Source organism: Polypterus senegalus, chromosome 5, assembly GCF_016835505.1.
Source record: "Polypterus senegalus isolate Bchr_013 chromosome 5, ASM1683550v1, whole genome shotgun sequence".
NCBI classification, from domain to species: Eukaryota; Metazoa; Chordata; class Cladistia; order Polypteriformes; family Polypteridae; genus Polypterus; species Polypterus senegalus.
Window position 1 is genome coordinate 35,208,242 of NC_053158.1, and position 25,472 is coordinate 35,233,713.

The 25,472-nt window shown below is 41.0% G+C and overlaps 1 protein-coding gene across 1 annotated transcript in view; it reads right to left on the reverse strand.

The window, feature by feature from the left end:
• Nucleotides 1-25,472, reverse strand: part of prkdc (protein kinase, DNA-activated, catalytic subunit) — a 263,584-nt gene that overhangs the window by 36,351 nt on the left and 201,761 nt on the right. Inside the window, exons 75-78 of the mRNA XM_039754497.1 lie at nucleotides 20,814-20,901; nucleotides 19,614-19,757; nucleotides 7,358-7,562; nucleotides 373-440 (exon numbers count right to left, since the gene is read on the reverse strand). Of these exons, the coding sequence (XP_039610431.1) occupies nucleotides 373-440; nucleotides 7,358-7,562; nucleotides 19,614-19,757; nucleotides 20,814-20,901 (505 nt within the window). The remainder of the gene's footprint in view (nucleotides 1-372; nucleotides 441-7,357; nucleotides 7,563-19,613; nucleotides 19,758-20,813; nucleotides 20,902-25,472) is intronic.

A 25,472-nucleotide genomic window follows, 5' to 3' on the forward strand; every position in this document is an offset into this window, starting at 1 on the left:
TAGCAGCTGCAGAACCCCAGGCATAATAGATTCTGACTTGTTGCCCAGATAAGTTTACATTAAATGAACTACACTACAATTATACATTTTATTGAAAATGATAAATTGTGTTCATTAGCGTATGGCCTGTTCATTTAATATAAGCAAACTCAAGTGAAATGTGTTTGTTTTGTATATCTTCTTCATTACCATATTTTCAATGGTTTTAAACTAATGATGTGCTTTGAATTGATAAAAAAGCTATCTCACATTAAAACAGACTAGATGCATTTGTACTCCAACTTTTGCTTTCATGAAATTGTCACTTTCTACAAAGTAGAAATTCAAGTTTACTCTGAATAACAAATCACAGTCATCAAAAAGAATGCTTACCCGTTCATCAAATCCTGCAATTTTTGCATGGTATTCTGGTAAAGGTTTAGATTTACCATCGTACTGCCCTAAGGTAGAAATGAAGAATTGAAAGGTAAACATGGAAAAATTCTTCGCTCTGATAAAAATAAGCTGAAACTCCGTAAATCTTCCTCCGTATGTCAACATTGTCAATAATCTCAATGAGTATAAATCAAGTGTGCAAAACTGGAGTAGCAGGTTATGATTAACTGACGAAACCAGGTGCACTGGACTGAGCGACTTCATAGCTTCAGCTGTATTTTATATTCACGTGAGGACTTATGGTATACTGTAATTTTTATAATCATATAGCTTGCAGTTGCATCCATCTGGTTAGGTGCCAGATGTCAACCCTGACAGTGTTGGTGTTTAAAACTATGGATGCTATCATTAGAGTAAATTTATATGCAACCTTTGGCTGCTGAATTACAGTCATATCACTTTCTAATAAACAGTAAAAAATACACTGCTACATGAGAATTATCTAAAAAATCTCGCACAGGTGCAGAACCTAAAAATGCCTTGGAACAAGTAAGTGGATAATATTAATAACATTTATGCTTTAGTTTTTTCAAAAGGCATCATTTAGTTGCAGTCTGACAGAAACTGGAGTGAGGTTCATTTCTTACTGAGTTGGCACCTTTGTGGTCTTTACACACTCTTCATTTGTACAGATTTTTTTCCTCCTACAGTCCAAAAATTCTTACTGCTTGAGAAATAACTCAGTATTGTCACCAGTAAGTGAGTGTGTTTTGGTATAGACTAGATTCACATCTCATCGTTGGTTCTTCACTTGCTAGCTAGCACCAGCTCTGGCTCCCTTCTTGGAAAAAGGTGGTCTCGGACCAGTGCATTGTTTGTCAGCTGATAAGCCACAAAAAGACTGAGAAGGACTGGGAGTAGAAACAAAAGCAAGTCTTTAACCAGAAAATCAATGAGAACCTAATGTCGAAGCACAAAACAAAATCTAGCCCGAAGTCAAAAAGCTAGGAAAAAAAAAATCAAAATGAATTTTCAGGGATCCACAAACTTGAAAAAGGAAGTGAACCCAAGAGCCGCTCTTCAAAACCCATTACCCCAGATGTCTCTAGCAACAGCTTGGAAACAGTTAGCAAAAGCTGTAGCAAGGCAAGATAAAATGGCATTGAGGAGGAAGAGAAATACTGTATTAATAATTTCTGAAAAGCCATAAAAATTAAACCATAGTCAGAACTCAATTTAATGACCCCAAAACTAAAAAAAACAACAGGAAACTTGCAAAAATAATGCTGCAATAAAAAAAATAAAATACTCAATCTTGACAATCTTGCACAGAAAACATCTCTACAGTATTTTGTATGTAGTTGTTAGGAACAGAAAACAAATGATCGTTTTTTATTAAAATTACAAGAAATTTTAAAAACTAAACTATAAATTTACAGCAAATTCAACTCATTACCACATGATAGGTGACAAATGCAAATACAATGTCATTAGCCAATATAAAAAATGTTTGTGAAAGCAGAAAAAAAGAAAATACCTTGATGTTTGCAATATAAATCACCTTTTCTGTGTCGTAACAGCATTGGCGATTCTAAATTGTCCCTAGTGTGTGCTTGGTGTGTGTGTGTGTGTGAGTGTGCCCTGCGGTGGACTGGCGCCCTGCCCGGAGTTTGTTTCCTGCCTTGCGCCCTGTGTTGGCTGGGACTGGCACCAGCAGACCGCTGTGACCCTGTAGTTAGGATATAGCGGGTTGGATAATGGATGGATGGATGGGCCTAATGAAAAACAAGGTCACTATATAACGTTTGCATGTATTTCAGCCATTCCTCAGGTAAGAATTAAGCCACCCAGTAGAACTACAAGAATCTGTATGTATTTTTTTTTTCCAGCACAAACCAACTGTCTCTAAAATGGCTGAACAGTCCAGGTGTTAAGCTTAAATTGCCAACGGCATCCTAAAAGTTGAATTGTGGAAAACTTTTTATCCTCCATATATATTATCAGACAAAATGCTTTAATTTAACTATTGCAACATCTTATACTCTTTATATGGTACATCACTGCTAAGGATGTCTGATATATTTTTGTACAAGAATAATTATACAATATACTAAAACTGGCCATCATATACACTGAACTGACAACTGAATTATAAACTTAAGTATGACTTCACTTATAAACTAAGCACAATAAACAAAAATGTAAAATATACCCCCTCCTTGAACCGTCACCTTATCATGGTGGAGGGGTTTGCGTGTCCCAATGATCCTAGGAGCTATGTTGTCTGGGGCTTTATGCCTGGTAGAACCACCAAGGCAAACTGGTCCTAGGTGAGGGATGAGACAAAGAGCGGTTCAACAAACCTCCAATGAAGAAAAAACTTGGACGACGTTTTCCCTTGCCGGACGGTCACGGGCCCCCTCTGGAGCCAGGCCTGGAGGTGGGGCTCGATGGCGCCTGGTGGCCAGGCCTGCACCCATGGGGCTCGGCGGGCACAGCCGAAGAGGTAGCGTGGGTCCTCCTCCCCATGGGCTCACCACCTATGGTAGGGGCCAAGGAGGTTGGGTGCAGTGTGAGTTGGGTGGTGGCGGCGGGGACCTTGGCGGTCTGATCCTCGGCTACAGAAACTGGCTCTTGGGGCGTGGAATGTCACCTCTCTGAAGGGAAGGAGCCTGAGCTAGTGTGCGAGGTGAGAGGTTCGGCTAGATATAGTGGACTCACCTCGGCGCACAGCTTGGACTCTGGAACCAATCTCCTTGAGAGGGGCTGGACTCTCTACCACTCTGGAGTTGACCCCGGTGAGGCGCCGAGCAGGTGTGGGCATACTTATTGCCCCGACTTGGAGCCTGTGCATTGGGGTTTACCCGGTGGGCAGAGGGTGGCCTCCCTCCGCCTTGGGTGGGGAAGGGTCCTGACTGTTGTTTGTGCGTATCGCAACAGCAGTTTGGAGTATCCACCCTTTTGGAGTCTCTGGAGGGTTGCTAGAGGGCATACCTTCTGGGGATTCCCTCGTTTTGCTGGGAGACTTCAATGCTCCGTGGGCAATGACAGTGAGACCTGGAAGGCGTGATTGGGAGGAATGGCCCCGATCTGAACCCGGCGGTGTTTTGTTATTGGACTTCTGTGCTCGTCATGGATTGTCCATAACGAACACCATGTTCAAGCATAAGGGTGTTCATATGTGCACTTGGCACCAGGACACCCTAGGCCTCAGGTCGATGATCGACTTTGTGGTGTGTGTGGACTTGCGGCCATATGTCTTGGACACTTTCGGGTGAAGAGAGGGGCGGAGCTGTCAACTGATCACCACCTGGTGGTGAGTTGGCTTGATGGTGGGGAAGATGCGGTCAGACCTGGTAGGCCCAAGCGTGTTGTGAGGGTCTGCTGGGAGCGGCTGGCAGAGTCCCCTGTCAGAAGTAGCTTCAACTCCCACCTCCGGCAGAACTTCAACCCGTCCCGAGGGAGGTGGGGACATTGAGTCGAATGGGCCATGTTCCGTGCCTCTATTGTTGAGGCGGCTGACGGAGCTGTGGCCGCAAGGTGGTGGTGCCTGTCGTGGCGGCAATCCCGAACCCGTTGGTGGACACCGCGGTGAGGATGCCGTCAAGCTGAAGAAGGAGTCCTATAGGACTTTTTGTCCTGTGGGTCTCTGGAGGCAGCTGATAGGTACCGGCAGGCCAAGCGGAACGGCTTGGTTGTTGCTGAGGCAAAACTTCGGGCATGGGAGGAGTTTGGAGGCCATGGAGAGCGACTTTGGACGGCTTCAGGAGATTCTGGTCCACCGTCCGGCGTCTCAGGAGGGAAGCAGTGCAGTGTCAACACCATATATGGTGGGGATGGTGCGCTGCTGACCTCGACTTCGGGACGTTGTGGGTGTGGGAGGAGTACTTGAAGACCTCCTCAATCCCACTAACATGCCTTCCAATGAGGAAGCAGAGCCTGGGGACTCTGAGGTGGGCTCTCCCATCTCTGGGACTGAAGTCACCGAGGTGGTCAAAAACTCCTTGGTGGCAGGGCCCGGGGTGGATGAGATCGCCGGAGTTCCTTAAGGCTCTGGATGTTGTAGGACTGTCTTGGTTGACCGTCTCTGCAACATCGCATGGACATCGAGGACAGTGCCTCTGGATTGGCAGACCGGGGTGGTGGTCCCCTCTTTAAAAGGGGACGGAGGGTGTGTTCCAACTATAGAGGGATCACACTCCTCAGCCTCCCTGGAAAAGTCTATTGGGGTTCTGGAGAGGAGGGTCCGTCGGATAGTGAACCTCGGATTCAGGAGGAACAGTGTGGTTTTAGTCCTGGTGCGGAACAGTGGACCAGCTCTTCACCCTTAGCAGAGTCCTGGAGGGTGCATGGGAGTTTGCCCACCGGTCTACATGTGTTTTGTGGACTTGGAAAGGCATTCGACCGTGTCCCTCGGGGAATCCTGTGGGGGTGCTCGGAGTATGGGGTACGGACCCCTGATAAGAGCTGTTGGTCTCTGTACAACGGTGTCAGAGCTTGGTCCGCATTGCGGCAGTAAGTCAGCCCGTTTCCAGTGAGAGTTGGACTCCGCCAGGGCTGCCCTTTGTCACCATTCTGTTCATAACTTTTATGGACAGAATTTCTAGGCGCAACCAGGGTGTTGAAGGGGTCGGTTTGGTGGACTCAGGATTGGGTCACTGCTTTTGCAGATGATGTTGTCCTGTTTGCTTCATCAGGCCGTGATCTTCAGCTCTCTCTGGATCGGTTCGCAGCTGAGTGTGAAGCGGCTGGGGTGAGAATCAGCACCTCCAAATCCGAGAGCATGGTCCTCAGCGGAAAAGGGTGGAGTGCCCTCTCAGGGTTGGGGAGAGATCCTGCCCCAAGTGGAGGAGTTCAAGTATCTCGGGTCTTGTTCACGAGTGAGGGAAGAATGGACGTGAGATGACAGGCGGATCGGCGCGGCATCTGCAGTGATGCGGGCTCTGCATCGGCCTATCGTGGTGAAAAAGGAGCTGAGCCGTAAGGCAAAGCTCTCAATTTACCAGTCGATCTACGCTCCTATCCTCACCTATGGTCATGAGCTATGAGTAGTGACGAAAGAGCGAGATCGCGAATACAAGCGGCTGAAATGAGTTTCCTCCGCAGGGTGTCTGGGCTTTCCCTTAAAGATAGGGTGAGAAGCTCAGTCATCCGGGAGGGGCTCAGAGTAGAGCCACTGCTCCTCTGCATCGAGAGGAGTCAGATGAGGTGGCTCGGGCATCTGATCAGGATGCCTCCTGGACACCTCCCTGGTGAGGTGTTCGGGCACGTCCAACGGGAGGAGGCCCCGGGAAGACCCAGGACACGCTGGAGGGACTATGTCTCCCGGCTGGCCTGGGAACGCATGGGTTCTCCCGGAACAGCTGGAAGAAGTGGCCGGGGAGAGGGAAGTCTGGGCCTCTCTGCTTAAGCTGCTACCCCCTACGATCTGACTCTGGATAAGCAGAAGAGGATGGATGGGTAAAATATACTGTGAAAAAAGAAATTCATCATAAACACATAAACATGTCTTTGGGGAACACTTCACAACATGCATATATAGAGAGATGAGACAGTTCTGCTGTTTTGAGTAACTTGGTTCAAACAGCATGATGGGTCGTATCAGACGTTAGTTCCCTTGCTTCTTTACAAACATTACCCCTCTCTTCACTTTATGATAGTGCAGTGTCCTGACCTTAAATCAATGGGTTGTTAAAATGGGTCAAATGAAGAAGCTTGAAATGTGTGAACCAGTTTGTGATGAGATGAGCTTGACTTGGCTGCACAGGAATTAAAGAACTACATACTGTACATAGGAGGGAAGGACAACTGGGAAGAGGTCAAACAAGCCTATAAAAGGGATAACTGCCAAAATGCACATCCCCACAGTCAGGCATGTTCAAAAAGAAGGATAAAGAATGTTAGTGTTTTCTAATCCAAATTGCAAGCATACCTGCCACAACTCTCAAAGAGGACAGGCACCCTGGAACCCAAACAACTAACCTGAGTGGAGTGGTCTGGAAACATGTCACAGGCTCACAATACCAAGAGACAATTAAGAAAAAAATAAAAGACTGTCAGTATATGACCTGAAGGAATCTTAATCTAACCTTAATCTTCAAGGGTAAGAATTATTTTTTCATTCTACATAGCAGCACAACGTCTGGGTACATGCACTGGAGAAATAAGATGTCAAGAAGGATTTTATATTGGAGGACTGCCGATGACACAGACAAGAAGACAAAAGGACACCAGTGTAGAGAACTGGACAGCATGGCCTGCTGGTATGCAATGGAAATACACAAACAATGTGTATCCTACAGTGCATACTAACTCATGAAAGTTTAAAAGTACAAATCTAAAGTAAAAATGTTTCCCATTTATTTGTAACAACTGAATCACATGCAGGTTTAGTAGCAGTGGGCAAAATAAACTGAAATCCTCTTAAGGTAAAGGCAACAAACTGGAAAACTGAAAGGTACATTATTTCAGACTTTAATTGCTTATTAGGAGGACTAATTAGGTGGTTTAAAAGTAATGGCTGAAAGCTCCTTGATCAGATTAAAGTTGAAAGACAGAGGGAGTAAAAAGAGGAGAGAAAATACTACTAAACTATTAACAGAAGTCCTGTATGAACCATATTTGTTTTTAACTCTAGCACTGCATGAGCAAGATGACTACCCAGCTTGTTTTATTAGATTAAAATAGGTCAGCTTATCAACCACATCATCAGTGTAACTCATAATGGAATTACAAAAAAACCACTAAGATAAAACAGTAAACAAACAGCAAAATGAGGCTTCATCGCCATGAAACAACACCAACGCCCAGAATTTTTTAGATAGAGGATAGTTTGCTATGAACTGTGTCTAGGCCGAATGCAACTGCCTGGAAGAGAAAGGTAATTATCTTATGTGTTAGCATGGGAGACCACCACTGCATTTTTCTCTAAACTCTTGGTGGCTTTCTTTGTGTAGTAAAAGATTCCAAGGTCACCACTTACCAGGGATTTCCAGATCATTCCCAAGAACTTCAGGCCTGAAGTCACTCATCCATGGAGAGTATTCTTTCAAGTTACCTGGCTCCTTCCCAAATTCCTTCATGAGTTGCTGAAGCTTACTTGCAGTTTTGTAGAAGTCTTCGTGTCTCATTTCTGGTATTTTAGATCCACTTTTTCCAAATGTTGAATTAAATTCTTTACCAAATTTCTGGAAAAAGAAAATAACATGGGATATAAAAATGTGAGATCCCATTAACTAAAAGGATTCATGTAGGTTAAAATCACACATTAGAAGGGGTTGATGATAATCTTGCCTAATGTGACTGTCCAGTGAAGAGTTTGCGTGAAGATAGAGCATAGTACGTTCCTGTTGGCAGGATGGTACAATTAGGGCCATAGGTATCCACTAAGAAATGACATTTTGATACATCAATATTTAGGGAGAGAAAATGCCCCACAATAGAAAAAAATTAAACGCACAAAAATCTCAGTCTTGACGGATTTGATTTAAATTTGGTGATTTTGTAGAAAAAAAACAAATTAGCCAACACGTTTTTTTAATGTTGATATTGATCATTAATAATGGACAAGCAAGTAGGACATTTGCACACCCTGCATCTCCTGTTTTTGCCACAGCACTGACAGCAATCTCATGGAGAAATTAGGCATGCCGGTGTATACAAATGCAAGACCAAATGCATAAGTGAAGTGAAAGAACCAAAATTTGAAGAGGACACATTTAGCATGTGCTTGTCAGGCACTGCGGCCATTACTGTAGTTAAATTTGCACAAATGATCCAGTAAGAAAGGTATTTAAAATATTGTGCAAATGCCGAAGTGAGGACTACAATTCCTATCAGTCAGCACAATGCACTAGACAATTTCATCAACACTCATAAAATTTAAGTAAGACTAATGACAAAATAGAATAGAACAGAATGTCTTTTATTGTCATTGCACAAATGTACAATTAAATTTTTGTGTGTCCCTTGAATAGTACATACAATATAATAAAGACAATCTTCATCAGATTCAACATATGTTCTAAACTTTAAAACTACGCACATGCATTAATACAAACCAATAAAACACTGAGTGCCTCTGTATGCTTACATATACAAGGTGGACAAATATAAATAGTAAATAGCAGATTAGTTCCATTTTAGGGTGATTGCAATAAGCCTCTGAGATGTTGCACTTTTGTCTCATTGATGCCACAGGTAACAGTGCAAGACATAGTGCTCAGGTAGAAGCATTAACAGTCTGGAAGTGTGCATCTTGATAGAACTATAACACCTTCCAGAAGGCAGCAGAGTGAAAAAGTGGTGACCTGGGTTTGATGTTTTGGCCTGTTGCAAACAAAGTTCTATATATATCCTCTAGTGAAGGTAAGTGGGTGTTGGTAATTTTTTGTGCTGATTTGATGACTCTCTGAAGAGCCTTCTTGTCAGCCATGGGGCAGTCAGCATACCCTACCAGGATACCACATGAAAGTATGCTTTCCACAGAGTATCCATAGTAGGACACCATCAGCTGCTTGGACAGGCTAGCTTTTCTCAGCATCCTAAAAAAGTAGAGCCGCTTCTGTACCTTCTTCACCAGAAGAGTTGTGTTAAACAAAAACTTTTGCAGGAACGCAGCAGATGTAATAATGAACTGTTGTCAGATTCTAAAACTTTATTGAGGTCAACAAGATGAAAACTGGAATTGTTTTGAGGTTTAGATACTATGTAAGGTAATTGTTGTCTCATAAAGTTAAGGAGGTTGTGTAAGGAATTTTCAAGCCAAGTTAAGAATAGCACACTTGAATCCTATCCACCGTTACCCCAAACACTGTATGAGGGTTTGTGTTAAGGCTCTGTCACATTTCCAGTGATTAGAGATGCTTTGATCTGGTGTGTGTGGTTTTTTTTTTGTTTTTTTTTAATAAGGCCGATACTAATCACCAGTTTCTTGTGACTTGATCAGCTGCTTCTGATACAGATTTTTGTTCTTATCTGTTTAAAACCTTTTTTATTTATTTATTTTTTTAATAACACAAAGCTCCTACATAACATCATAAATAGAAAACATAGGTCTTGCAAAGTGTATTTTTATAATTAAACTATAGACCACAAGTGTTATTTTTTATTAAGAAAATGAAATTCTGTAGGCTTACTTGTTCAGTGACCACAAAAATAATAAAATAAAAAGTTTTAAAATACATGCTTAAACTAATAAAAAAAATCTATACTAATAAAAGGCAAAGCCCTCACTCACTCACTGACTCACTTACTGACTCACTCACTCACTCACTCACTGACTCATCACTAATTCTCCAACTTCCCGTGTGGGTGGAAGGCTGAAATTTGGCAGGTTCATTCCTTACAGCTTCCTTACAAAAGTTAGGCAGGTTTTATATCGAAATTCTACGCGTAATGGTCATAACTGGAAGCAGTTTTTCTCCATTTACTGTAATGGAGATGAGCTTCAACGCCGTGGGGCGGAGTTTCGTGTGACATCATCACGCCTCCCACGTAATCATGCAGTACATAGAAAACCAGGAAGACTTCAAAAAAGCGCTCAAGAAAACATGCATTATATAATTGAGAAGGCAGCAAAACAATAAGAAGCGAGCGAGTGACATATACAACCATATTCATGAGTTCTGCTACTTCGGAAACAAAGCACGATGTAAACCTACACTTTAAATTAAGTTCATAGACAGGCTGCCGCTGGCGTTTGTAATTTAGTGCCTGCCCATATAAGGCCGTCCGTCAGCGGCAATCCAATAGCAAACAGCCACGGGTAAAAATTCACGGGTGAAGGACTGTGCTTATGGAGAGGAAGATGAGATGGTCAGGGTGGTGTTTGACACAAACTCAGCGAAACTGCGAGAGAAAGTTTTAAGTGCCAGGACTAAGGTAACATTAAATACAGCCATGGACATAGCACGAGATGGCACCAGCACAGCTGGGAACCTTCGATGCAAGTACACCGAGTGGCTCACGTGAACTGGCGCAGTGCACAGATAAAAGCAACAGTTCCAAAGAGCTGAACAAAACCGAATTACACAATTGAAAAGGCAGCAAAAAATATGAAGCGTCTGATACATACAAGCATATTCATAAATCCAGCTACTGTGGAAACAAAGCACACGGTGGAAAAAGTCAATGTCCCGCTAAAGGAAGACAGTGTAAAAAAACCCCGTGCATGCAGTGTGTCAGGTCTCAGATAAAGAAGAAGACGAGCTGTTTATTGATGCAGTAAGAAGCGAATCGATGAATGAAACCTGTCATCTTTACAGCGATTGACAAACACGGAATGTAACTTGAACACAACACATCCTACAAATACGAACCTGATTGAAAGAAATAATGATAATCAAATCCTTGATGACAGCAACACTCAGTAACACTCACAAAACAAATACTGTATATTGACAGTCATGTTAGGTTATTTTTAAAATGTTCCCTTTTCTTTTTCTACCTTTTTTAACACACTACTTCTCCGCTGCGATACGCGGGTATATATATATGTATATATATATACCGATCTACATACTCGAATAATGGATACTTTATTCGCCATCAATGATTGTTTTGGTAAAGCCATACTCAGTGTATTCATTAGATGAGCGGTAAAAAAGTAAGAGCGAGGGAGGATGACTTATTGAGGCATGCAGGCTGTAGTCTTGCGTCAACTCTATCTGAATTGCGCGATCACATTTGAAAAAATATATCTTTTCAAGTTCTATTTAGTCCATATGTGTCAAACTCAAGGGCCGGGCCACATCCGCCCGTGTAATTATATCCGCCCGAGATCATTTTATATACTGCATTATTGTTATTAAAGCCCGGGTATATGAAGCGCTGGTAACACAATAAATTACAGATCCCATAATGCAGCGCTTCAGCTGCCTTGCCGAACACTTACCGCTTACTAGAGTTATTGCGCACTGAGTTTGCACGGCGCTTTGGTGACTTTGAAGAACAAAAAAAGTCCGTCTACATGCAGCTCGAACCTTGTGCATGTTTGGTAGCACATATCTGTGTGAGAAGCTCTTCTCAGTGATAAAGACTAACAAAACAGCACACAGGAGATGCCTCACTGATGAGCACCTGCAATCCATCCTGAGAATCTCCACAACACAGAACCTCACACCAAACAGAAACGAACTTGTGGCCAAAAAAAGATGCCAGGCGTCCAGCTCTAAAATGACATATGAGCAAAGACAACTGAATGATTTGATTTGTTATTGCACGTAAGGCGGAGTCAACCGTTTTAACAAACAGCGTATTGCACTGATCTGAAATAGCTGTGTGTGTATATATGTAGATATGTATGTATATGTATATATATGTTTATATATGTGTGTGTATGTATGTATATATATATATATATATATATATATGTATTTGTGTATATATATGTGTGTATGTATGTATGTATATGTGTGTATATATGTGTGTGTATATATATATATATATATATATATATATATATATATATATATATAATATATATATATATATGACAACACTCATCACTCATAACAGTGACAAAACAATTACATTGACAATCATGTTACGTTATTTTCAAAATGTTTCCTTTTCTTTTCATTGCTTCTTTAACACACTACTTCTCCTTGGCACGGGTATTTTGCTAGTATATATATATATATATATATATATATATATATATATATTTATTGTGTTCCATGGCCGGCTTTTCCTCCAGACCAATACCCCCAGGCCGCCAGATGGAGCTCTCCCTGCAGCATGGAGTTGGCCCGGATACCAGCAGGGAATCATAGACAATGGTGTTTTCCTCTACAGCCCTGCTGGATGCCACAAGGGCCAACAGAGGATGCCGCAGGGAGGCCCAGAGAGTCGGTTGTGCCCCATAACCCGGAAGTGCGTCTTAGTCACGGCAACAGGAGAGATGACGTACTTCCAGGGTGAAGAAAAGGACTTTTTTATCTGACCCAGAAGTGATAGGAGATCACATGGACTGGGGATTGGAAACACTTCTGGGTCACGGACTATAAAACGATGATGGGAAATCCCAGATGTCGAGCTGAGCTGGGTGGAAGGGTAGCAACGCGTCTGGGAGTGGTGGAGAGATTGTTGATTATTAGTTTTGAGAATTTATGAGTATTGGGGATAGGAGAGTGCACTGTACTGTATTAATAAAGTCGATTATTGGACTTTTACATTGTGTCTGGAGTCAAGTCTGAGGGTTCAAGGGAGCGATACCGCCCCTATCTGTCACAATATATCTATACTAATAAAAGGCAAAGCCCTCACTCACTCACTCACTCATCACTAATTCTCCAACTTCCCGTGTAGGTAGAAGGCTGACCCCATCTTCACGAAATTTGGTAGGCAGCTTCCCTGCGCTAACCGAAACCGATGTACGTACTTATTTTGGTGGCATGACGCCACTGTCGGCCGCCATATTGAACTTTCCAACGTCACTAATTCTCCAACTTCCAATGTAGATAGAAGGCTGAAATTTGGCAGGCTCATTCCTTACAGCTTACTTACAAAAGTTAAGCAGGTTTCATTTTGAATTTCTACGCGTAACGGTCATAGCGGTTGATAACGTTCGCTATGTTGAACTTTCTTATTCATGGCCACATCTTCACAAAATTTGGTAGGCGGCTTCCCTGCGCTAACCGAAACCAATGTACGTACTTATTTCGGTGGTATGATGCCACTGCCAGCCGCCATATTGAACTATTTAACGGTTTTTGTTACTTATGGGCCCATCTTCAAGAAATTTGGTACGCGGGTTCCCAACGCTAACTGAATCCTACTTACGTACATATATACATCGGTCACCGTGTGAGGCGGCGTTGGGTCCCCCATCCCAACGCCTCCCACGTGGTTGGCTACCTGCCTATATAAGGCAGTCCATCGCTCCGGTCTCTACATTCCCTTCCTTGCTTCGCCACGGGATTCACTTCTTTCTGCTGATAACTACAGCCTTTTTATTTAATCCACGGCTTCTCCACTGTTTTATTGTTCGTTTATTACAATTATAGTTATTGTGTAGGTATTTTAGACTTACTTTACATTGTTCAGGTACCCATTTCCTTTATCATTCCAACCGTAACCCCATTAACATGTCTATCGAGGTGATCACCATCGATCAAAGAACTTTCACTTACTGAGTGGTTTCCATGCCCGGAGATGGCACCTACCTTTTCCATTCTCTTTGTTACATATTGCACGGCCATATCAGGCTCACTCTTGATAACCGGAGGAACATTGTGTCTTATGTATTGAAAGACTGGGACAGGTTCAAGGTGTGGACTGATGATAGTACAGGAGATAATTATACTACACAGGAGCACTATAAGAGTGAAATGCTTAACCCCTTCACCCATGGTCCTGCATGTGAGTTGATGGCTGCCGCTGAATTGTTCGGTTGTCGATTTCAAGTGTACCGAAATGGCCAAATATTTTACACCTTTTGACAACCGCCAATGCCTCTTAAACATCTTAAGATTCACAGGTGAAGATTTCAGTAGTGGACACTTTGATGTTTATGAATGTTTAAACTTTCAAAAGCTGGATGCGAAGTTATCAATGAAACCGGTTGTATGCTTACAACGCTTGACAGATGCCGAATGTCACTTCAACACAAGTCCTGCAAATACTGTCGTAGTTGAAACAAACCATGAAACTCAAACCGATTATGACAGCAGCAATCCAAGCTGTGAGATTTGAGACAAGATTACTTTTCACATGGCCAACTGTACGTTGCATGCTCAAGAGAAAGCTCAGTGCACAGCTTGGTCATATTACAACTGGAGGGCCGAACTCACAATGTGGTATACAAAGAGATCCTTAACAAATAATTATTGGTATATTTCCCTCAGTTTAAAAAGGTTTAATTTTCTTCTTAATAAAAATTTTAAGGCAGTACTTCGCTGCTGCAAAGCGCGGGTATTTTGCTAGTATACATACATATACATATATATACATACATATACATATATATACATATACATACATATATATATATACATACATATATATATACATAGACATACATATACATATACATACATATATACATATATATATATATACATATATATATATACATATACATATATATATACATATATATATATATATACATATACATATACATATATATATACATATATATATATACATATATATACATATACATATATATATACACATATATATATATATATATATATATATATATATACATATATATATATATATATATATACATATATATATACATATATATATATATATATATATATATATATATATACATATACATATACATATATATACATACATATATCTATATCTCTACACATACATATACATACATACTGTACATACATACACACAATCAAAAGTTCCCTCTCCTTTCTCTTTCTCATATCGCTTTTCAGAAGGAAGTCAGTTTCGTATGTTTTTATGAACAGTTCGAAAGTGCCTTTCCACATTTTCCTTCTTTGGAATAGCAATGACAGACTGACAGATCAGACAAACGCACTTCGATTGTGACATTGTAAAAGAAATAAATCCTCTTCCAATTCCACATCAAGCTCATAAACATCCCTTCTTTAGTCAATATAAATTGGAAGGCTAACTAGATCACTTAGATAGCCGGAGTTTTGCAGTAACTCACGCATTTGATCGTGCGTGCAGGATGACCAGTGTTTTAGAAGAAAAGAGATCTCAGACTGGCCGCCCTGTATGTCAATCAAGCTGCAAATGCCATAGGGAGGATATATGAAAGACTAACATTTAAAAAAAAAAAATTTTTTTGAATGCAACGCGATCTACCTGGACTCCCTTTCCGATCTACTGGTCGATCGCGATTGACGCATTGGGCACCCCTGGTATAAACTGATATCTTCAGTAACTCAATCAAACCAGTCTGTGATTCATCCTGACAAAATCAAACAGGTTTGAATTGATCTTAAGTTGTGTGTGTGTGTGTGTGTGTGTGTGCAAGAGCTGAGAACTGATGCGTGCTCAGTCAGTGGTACAATGAATATTAATGCAGCTTCAGTGAATAAAAAACAACAAAAAAAAGGCTGAGATAGCAACTGAACTCGCTATACCTATAAAGCCCTCGTTATACCTATAAATCCCTCGCTCAGCACCGGCTATGTCAGGGAGCACGTTATTAGCTGTCAGGAAAATAGGCAAGCTTGTGATACTCTGGAAATGTGAATCTGTGATGGAAAACCACCATGGCGTCATATATAATTGTCATACTCCGCCATATTCAGTCATGAAATCTGACATACTTGGGTGACTAGATCAGGCAACTGCAGACATCAAGTTTCTCATTCCCTCCGACTACAGGTTGCGTAATGCACCACCAGTTTTAATTGTAAATACTATTCTGTTTGATAGGGCGGCACGGTGGCGCAGTGGGTAGCACTGCTGCCTTGCACTTAGGAGACCCGGGTCCTGCTTCCTGGGTCCTCCCTGCGTGGAGTTTGCATGTTCTCACCGTGTCTGCATGGCTTTCCTCCGGGTACTCTGGTTTCCTCCCACCGTTCAAAGACATGCAGGTTAGGTGCATTGGCGATCCTAAATTATCCTTGGGGTGTGTGTGTGTGCTGGCACCCTGCCCGGGGTTTGTTTCCTGCCTTGCGCCCAGTGTTGGCTGAGATTGGCTCCAGCAGACCCCTGTGACCAAGTAGTTAGGATACAGCGGGTTGGATAATGGATGGATGGATGCTGTTTGACATATAAATATCTTCATCCAAAAAGCTCTTAATTTAGGATATTCCAAAAACATAAAAGCTATTAATGGCCTGGACACCATGCACAATTAGAGTCCAACACTTAATATATTTTAGATAACTTGGAGAGGTGTACCCAATGTAAAAGTGTATGATGAACTACATCATGTTTTGTATACACTGATGAAGAATGAATATTGTAAGTAATTTAATTATACTTCTTGCTTGACAAATTATTAGAAAGGTTGCTTTCCCAGTGTTGCCTCAGACCTTCTAGCAGTGAGCACCACTGGAATTGCTGATGATGTTCTTTTCATTGATACTGTTGTGAAAATACTTTCCAATGAGGAATGTTGATGGAAGACTGGGCAAGGTAGACAGATCCTCAACAAACCTTCTGATCAGGTGCTTTAAAGGAATTTTTTTTTTTTTACCAAGTTGATCAAAAGGTACAAATACATTGCCAATAAACAGACAGCTGAAGGTTCAAATACCGAATTACTTCCATAAATTAAATTTTGAATAGCTAAACAGAAATACAAAATTATCCTGTAACAGAGCTAGAGAGAAAATGTCTCTGGCCTTAAAGTGTTTTCTATGCACTTGCCATGTTTTGAGCGATATTTACTGTTGCCAGAGCACAGAGCACAGCATACAAAGACTTTCATTGTGGAACCAGTCACACAGCTGTATTCACAGTAAATTCATCTTCATTCAAACGTCTGAAATTACAATCATTTGCAACCAACTAGTAGAGCTGGAAGTCAGGTAGCACCATACCACCTTCCACTTTTGACCTTTGCAGTGTAATCCATTTAATATGGATCTTTTATCCCTTTAATATAAATACGCTTACAACAGATTCAAGCTTTTATAAAAAGATTTGTTAATAAATATGGAGATACTCTGAAAAAGAGGAATATTCATTTTGACAGTATTGATTCTACACACTAGGTAAAGTCAAATAGTTAATCATCCATTAACATTTTTAATGCTTTTGATCCAGCTGTGAAATTTTAATTTAAAAAGACCTTTAAGCTTTCTTGAAACAGTAATTTGCAAATGCCTGAAGTGATCGAATATATTATGGCAGCAGAAAGTGCTTAATCTAATATGGCATTCTAGTGAGTTGACTCTAAAAAGCATGCTTTTATTCAAATTAATTTTAACTCAAAAAGTAGAGAGGTTTGGAGCAAGCACTGACCCAGCGCACTGACACACCCAAAACATGACAAATCAACTCAGGATTCCAGATTAGGACCCGAGTGTAGCAATGCAACGGGTGACACCACAACACCACAGTAGTTCAGTGCCAGTTCTGCCACCAACCCCCAGGTTTTCCCCTGCAGGTTCGAGGGCCTACTTGCAGGGACTGGATGTAGATTAACATCACACCCAGGACAGAGCAATTGCAGGTTAAGGCCCGTGCATAAGAGGCCCAACGAAGTAGAATCACTTTTGGCATTTACAGGATTCAAAATGGCAACCTTCTTATTGCCAGTGCAAATCCCTAGCCTCATAGCCACCACTCTAACTCAAAGATCGCATTAAAATTTTTAGCTGAATTTAATAATGTTAGCAATGATAAATTTGAGTCAGTAATAAAGACAATAATACTGTCTGCAAAAAGTATATTTTTGTGTAATCCTATCCCTTAAAATTAGCTTTGCTTCTAATTGTTGCTGGAGGCAAACAGCCGAATAGCACCAGTGACCGTGGTTTACTGAAGACCAAGCTCTAATATGAAGTAATAAAAATCATTATGGTCCAAGCCATAATGTTTACAGAACAGTAAAGTGATATTCCCATTCTGATCTATAAAAATTCTTTTCTGTATCCAGAGATAGCAAGGCTTGTTGCTGAGAGGAAGCCCAGTCTATATACATACAAAAAACACTAGGAGTCGTAACTTCAGTATTGAGTTTGCCAACTTACACTCAATCTGAATTCAAAGAAATTTTATTCGAAAACTGTATTATTTGATGACACACAAAAAGAATTTGAAAGGCATTAATATTAAATTAATTAATTAAATAAAACCCTTTTGACATCTGCACTGGATCTAGTGGTTGCTGTGGAAAGTGAACTATGTATAACAATACATGTGTGATTTGATGTATAATACAAATAAAGCCAACAGATATGCCACAGACTGCATAAATAACAGATTAAAGCAATCAGGGCTTACACTACACTGTAACAAGCCAAATGCAGATTGTATCAATTAAAAAGTGTATGGTGGCACCAGTAGCTTTTGCTTTTTATTTGCTTCTTCAATATTTGTTCCAACTTCATTTGTAATTTTATTCTCTCTATTGGATGAGTTTCTACCTGGCTCAACCAGTACCAAATACTTTTCTGCACTGCATTTTGAAATCTTCTCTGGCTGTATTTAAGAGTTTGTTTGGCAAAACTTTAAAGCAGATATTGTGATACTGAAGAGACTGTTACAATGAGAAACTCCCAACTGGTTCAAACTAGTACATGTAAAATACATCAAGCAATCAGTGAGTATTTGACAGTAGCGATCTGCCTTTAACAAATCCAGTTTGTTCTTATAATACTACATTATATTACAGGAAGCACTTCCCTGAATTCTGTTTGCTGGAGCTGTTGCCAGTACCTTAATATCAATATTTAATAATGAGTTTGGATTATAAGATGACATTCCAAATGGTCTTTATTCTTTTTTGAAATGATACTCATCAATGTTTGGCATAAATCGTCGGGTATAATGTTCCCTAGTTTACTCAAACATACTTCACATTAATGGGGCTAATTTAGCATAGTTTTTTTTTTAATAAAAAATCAGCTGGATAACCATCTGAACTCATATGTTTTCTACTTTGTGTAAGATATGGCCGGCCATTCATACCGGCCAATACCCCCAGGCCGCCAGATGGAGCCCTCCTTGCAGCATAGAGGTGCCCCGAATGCCAGCAGGGAATCATGGACAGTGGAGTCATAATACACAGCCCTGCTGGATACCATGGGGGCCGCCAGGAGTCGCTGCAGGGAGGTCAAGGGATTTAGATTTTCCGTACAACCCGGAAGTATTTCCAAGTCACGGGAACTGAAGAAATGATATACTTCTGGGCTGAAGAAAAACAGAAGTTTTTACCTGACCCAGAAGTGCTGGATAATCACATGAACTGAGGTGTCAAGGACTATAAAGGACTCTGGGAAATACCAGACGGACGAGCTGATTTGGGAGGCAGGGTGGCTAAGCGTCTGGGAGAGGAGGATTGTGATTTTGGATTATTGTATTGTTTACTGGAGAATTGTGGAGAGGAGCGTGCTTTGTGCACATTATTATTATAATAAATAATAATTGGACTTTTTATCTGGTGTCTGACGAGTGGTCTGGGGAGCGAGAGAGCCCAAATCTGTCACATTTGTAAGAAAAAGATAACAGAGAAAAGAGTATGTCGCCTTTCACTTTAGACATTCAAGTTTGAGTTCTGCTGGTAAAAGTAAGCAAACAAAGAAATGAAAAAATAATGTTTGGCCACATACCTCAGCAAATTTTCGTCGGAAAGCTCCAATGCCTTCTGCTCTTGGGTCCCCCAGTGTTGACCACATATCTTCATAAAGTTTCCTTAAGATCTGTTTATCTTTTTTTGGCTTTTCTAACTCATTTTTAACCTCTTCCAACCAGTCCTGAAAAATGCAGCAAAAACTTTAGCATGACAACCACGGTTACCTTTGACATCTGAGCCACTTCAGCTCCTTTAGCCTGAATGCTGTTTAGTATGTGTGGTACATATGAAATGACAGAAGCCAGCCAGGCCCAGCATTTCCACCATAAATTATGATGGGCAAGTATCATGTTGCGAGTATGCTTTTCAATGACTGGAAATTGTGAGGAATACTAGAAATATGAATGGGACAAAAAAAAAACCAAAACAAAACAAAACAAATAATATTCACCATCTAGCTAATACTGGCATTGAAGGGTACTAATTATGAAAGCCATGTGAAAAGTAGTATGCCCTAAGAGAGCAAGACATAGCTGAAGAAGGCGAAAACATGAAGCAAAGTAAGAAATATCAGACAGCAATGATCACATGAATGAGTAAGGTGTCACAAAGTGAGAGAAAGAGGAGGTTTGGTCATGTGGAGAAAAAGGCAGAGTATGACTGGGTGCGGAGGTGCAGCAAGATAAAGGCGGATGGCCATTGGTCAACTGGCAAGCCGAGAAAGATGCAGTTGAAGGAAGTGAAATGAAAAGAACGGGTTTCATCTTAAAGGATGCTGAGGACTATGGGGAATGCGAGGAAAAAGATTAGAAGGGCAGTTGGGTAAAACAGGTAAATTAGAAAACTATTGACGGCGATGATGATGATCTTTCTTTTTTTTGGAAAATATGTGACTATCTAAATCTAATGCCCAAATTCCAAGGTTGTGGGAACCCCAGAAAGTAAAAAGTTGAGGACAGGAGGATCAATGTTTTTTGCACCGTATGAGTGTATATGATGCATATGCTTCTTGGTGTTTTATGTCTTACTGAAATTCTCTTTATAACAAAGTCAAAATTGAACCAAAAATAATAAAAAGCAATGCTCAGTAAAAAATAAACACCTTTATCCTTTCAGGAAACAAAGCTAAAAATCTCATTTAACCCTTTGTTTTAGAGACCTTATATTTTTAATATAACATAAGAGATACTCGGTGGTATACCTGACTGTATACTGCTTATTACCAAAATTTCCCTACCTTAAACAGCATGTCAGGGTTAGTAAGTTGCTGCAGGGCATTAATAAAGTCTTCATAAACTCCCCCTTTATCCAACTTTGACTTCAGCCTAAACAAAAGTAAATACAAAAAATTAAAAACTAAAACTGGAACACCAATGACACATTAGGATAGAAGCATTGCAATTCATTGCATGTCCACCAGATGGGGTACAGTTATCAGTTCAGATCCAAACAGGGACAATAACTGTAAGGCTTAGAGAGGCACACAGCCAAGAGAACCAACACAAGTGAACATGTCTTAAAGGACTAAATTAAAAGAAAATGAACATTTAGGTCCAAGGCCATCTAGGCTAGCTTTAGCTGACTACACACAGCTCTGCTTATTCTATCCATGTTTAAAATTTGGAGAAAGATTTATAATACTCTGCAGTAGTATGTATTTTTAGATGCAGTGCTTTGCAATTTTCTAATCACTGTCTCTTTCAGCAAGATCAGGACTACACCAATGTAAAAATTAATCAGGCATAGTTCTAAAGGTGATTCCAAAGGAGTAACACTATTACTGTCGTTGTTTGTCCCAATTTTGAATTACTGACCTGGATTAGTTAAATCTAGATGATTTACTCATTCCTGGGCACATCCTACTGAAGAGCCCATTTTCTGAGCCAGTTTAATCAACTTTAGGGGACAAAAAGTGCTTTACGTTCATCCAGTCAGTGTCAAGTACAAAGAAGAAACTATCCCTGATGAACAACCAGTCAATAACCAACCTAAACTGCACTTGGAGTTTTTATGCTGTACAAGCACATACGTGAAGCAGCATCACAGTTTCAAAAGAAAGTAATATTTCATGAGAAACCAGAAAGTCAATCATTATGGTGTGGTGCTGATCACAATGGTCAAGGAGGTACACAGTTAAGGATGTCACTGAGAAGTGAATGGAAAAAGAACAGCTACAGAGTTCAAGGGATGTGGCACAACAAAATCCTAGAAGATCCCAGCTACTCAACAAAGTAATACTTGAAGGACAAAAGCAGAAAAACTTCAAGAACAAGAAGAGATTAAAGAGCAGAACATCTGTGAACTGGCATGACTTACGAGGCACAGCAAAAAAAAAATTCTCCAAAGCCCCACTAGAGCTCTATCTGTGGATAGCTGAAGCAAGTTCAAATTGACATTCAAGTTTACTTTCACATGCATGCAGTGCAATTAGATTTTTACTTCCTTTTCCATGTCTCTAGTGATAGCAGAATATAAAAGATTCAGCAAATATAACAATACATGATATGCAAGAATACACAGCAGGTACAGTGCATCTGGAAAGTATTCACAGCGCATCACTTTTTCCACATTTTCTTATGTTACAGCCTTATTCCAAAATGGATTAAATTCTTTTTTTTCCTCAGAATTCTACACACAACACCCCATAATGACAACGTGAAAAAAGTTTACTTGAGATTTTTGCAAATTTATTAAAAATAAAAAAATTGAGAAAGCACATGTACATAAGTATTCACAGCCTTTGCCATGAAGCTCAAAATTGAGCTCAGGTGCATCATGTTTCCCCTGATCATCCTTGAGATGTTTCTGCAGCTTAATTGGAGTCCACCTGTGGTAAATTCAGTTGACTGGACATGATTTGGAAAGGCACACACCTGTCTATATAAGGTCCCACAGTTGACAGTTCATGTCAGAGCACAAACCAAGCATGAAGTCAAAGGAATTGTCTGTAGACCTCCGAGACAGGATTGTCTTGAGGCACAAATCTGGGGAAGGTTACAGAAATATTTCTGCTGCTTTGAAGGTCCCCAATAAGCACAGTGGCCTCCATCATCCATAAGTAGAAGAAGTTTGAAACCAGCAGGACTCTTCCTAAAGCTAGCCGGCCGTCTAAACTGAGCAATCAGGGGAGAAGGGCCTTAGTCAGGGAGGTGACCAAGAACCCAATGGTCACTCTGTCAGAGCTCCAGAGGTCCTCTGTGGAGAGAGGAGAACCTTCCAGAAGGACAACCATCTCTGCAGCAATACACCAATCAGGCCTGTATGGCAGAGTGGCCAGATGGAAGCCACTCCTTAGTAAAAGGCACATGGCAGCCCGCCTGGAGTTTGCCAAAAGGCACCTGAAGGACTCTCAGACCATGAGAAACAAAATTCTCTGGTCTGATGAGACAAAGATTGAACTCTTTGGTGTAAATGCCAGGCATCACGTTTGGAGGAAACAAGGCACTGCTCATCACCAGGCCAATACCATCCCTACAGTGAAGCATGTTGGTGGCAGCATCATGCTGTGGGGATGTTTATCAGCGGCAGGAACTGGGAGACTAGTCAAGATAAAGGGAAAGATGACTGCAGCAATGTACAGAGACATCCTGGATGAAAACCTGCTCCAGAGCATTCTTGACCTCAGACTGGGGCGATGGTTCATCTTTCAGCAGGACAACGACCCTAAGCACACAGCCAAGATATCAAAGGAGTGGCTTCAGGACAACTCTGAATGTCCTTGAGTGGCCCAGCCACAGCCCAGACTTGAATCCGATTAAACATCTCTGAAGAGATCTTAAAATGGCTGTGCACCGACGCTTCCCATCCAACCTGATGGAGCTTGAGAGGTGCTGCAAGCTGGAATGGGTGAAACTGGCCAAGGATAGGTGTGCCAAGCTTGTGGCATCATATTCAAAAAGACTTGAGGCTGTAATTGCTGCCAAAGGTGCATTGACAAAGTATTGAGCAAAGGCTGTGAATACTTATGTACATGTGCTTTCTCAGTTTTTTTTATCTATACTAATAAAAGGCAAAGCCCTCACTCACTCACTCACTCACTCACTCACTCACTCACTCACTCACTCATCACTAATTCTCCAACTTCCCGTGTGGGTGGAAGGCTGAAATTTGGCAGGTTCATTCCTTACAGCTTCCTTACAAAAGTTGGGCAGGTTTTATATCGAAATTCTACGCGTAATGGTCATAACTGGAAGCTGTTTTTCTCCATTTACTGTAATGGAGATGAGCTTGAACGCCGTGGGGGCGGAGTTTCGTGTGACATCATCACGCCTCCCGCGTAATCACGCAGTACATAGAAAACCAGGAAGACCTCGAAAAAGCGCTGAAGAAAACATGCATTATATAATTGAGAAGGCAGCGAAACAATAAGAAGCGAGCGAGTGACATATACAACCATGTTCATGAGTTCTGCTACTTGAAACGAAGCACGATGTAAACCTACACTTTAAATTAAGTTCATAGACAGGCTGCCGCTGGCGTTTGTAATTTAGTGCCTGCCCATATAAGGCCGTCCGTCAGCGGCAATCCAATAGCAAACTCCACTAAATATTCACGGGTGAAGGACTGTGCTTATGGAGAGGAAGATGAGATGGTCAGGGTGGTGTTTGACACAAACTCAGCGAAACTGCGAGAGAAAGTTTTAAGTGCCAGGACTAAGGTAACATTAAATACAGCCATGGACATAGCACGAGATGGCACCAGCACAGCTGGGAACCTTCGATGCATGTACACCGAGCGGCTCACGTGAACTGGCGCAGTGCACAGATAAAAGCAACAGTTCCAAAGCGCTGAACAAAACCGAATTACACAATTGAAAAGGCAGCAAAAATATGAAGCGTCTGATAAGCATATTCATAAATCCAGCTACTGCGAAACAAAGCACACGGTGGAAAAAGTCAATGTCCCGCTAAAGGAAGACAGTGTAAAAAACCGTGCATGCAGTGTGTCAGGTCTCAGATAAAGAAGAAGACGAGCTGTTTATTGATGCAGTAAGAAACGAATCGATGAATGAAACCTGTCATCTTTACAACGATTGACAAACACGGAATGTAACTTGAACACAACACATCCTACAAATACGAACCTGATTGAAAGAAATAATGATAATCAAATCCTTGATGACAGCAACACTCAGTAACACTCACAAAACAAATACTGTATATTGACAGTCATGTTACGTTATTTTTAAAATGTTCCCTTTTCTTTTCTAGCTTTTTAACACACTACTTCTCCGCTGCGATACGCTGGTATATATATATATATATATATATATATATATATATGCCGATCTACATACTCGAATAATGGATACTTTATTCGCCATCAATGATTGTTTTGGTAAAGCCATACTCAGTGTATTCATTAGATGAGCGGTAAAAAGTAACAGCGAGGGAGGATGCAGGCTGTAGTGCGCGTCAACTCTATCTGAATTGCGCGATCACATTTGAAAAAATATATCTTTTCAAGTTCTATTTAGTCCATATGTGTCAAACTCAAGGGCCAGGGCCACATCCGCCCGGCGTAATTATATCCGCCCGAGATCATTTTATATACTGTATTATTGTTATTAAAGCCCGGGTATATGAAGCGCTGGTAACACAATAAACTACAGATCCCATAATGCAGCGCTTCAGCCGCCTTGCCGAACAAGTTATTGCGAAGCTAGCTCACACGATGCTGAAGAGAAAAGTTGATTCTGAAAATAGAGCCTTTAAAAACCGATGGGAGGCTGAGTATATGTTTACTGAACCCGTGTGTCTCATTTGTGGAGCTAATGTGGCTGTAATTACAGAATTTAATCTAAGACGGCACTATGAGATAAAACATCAGGGTAACCTGAATGCAATGCAGAAGATACAGAAAGCAGCATAATTAAATAAGAATCTGACACTTCAGC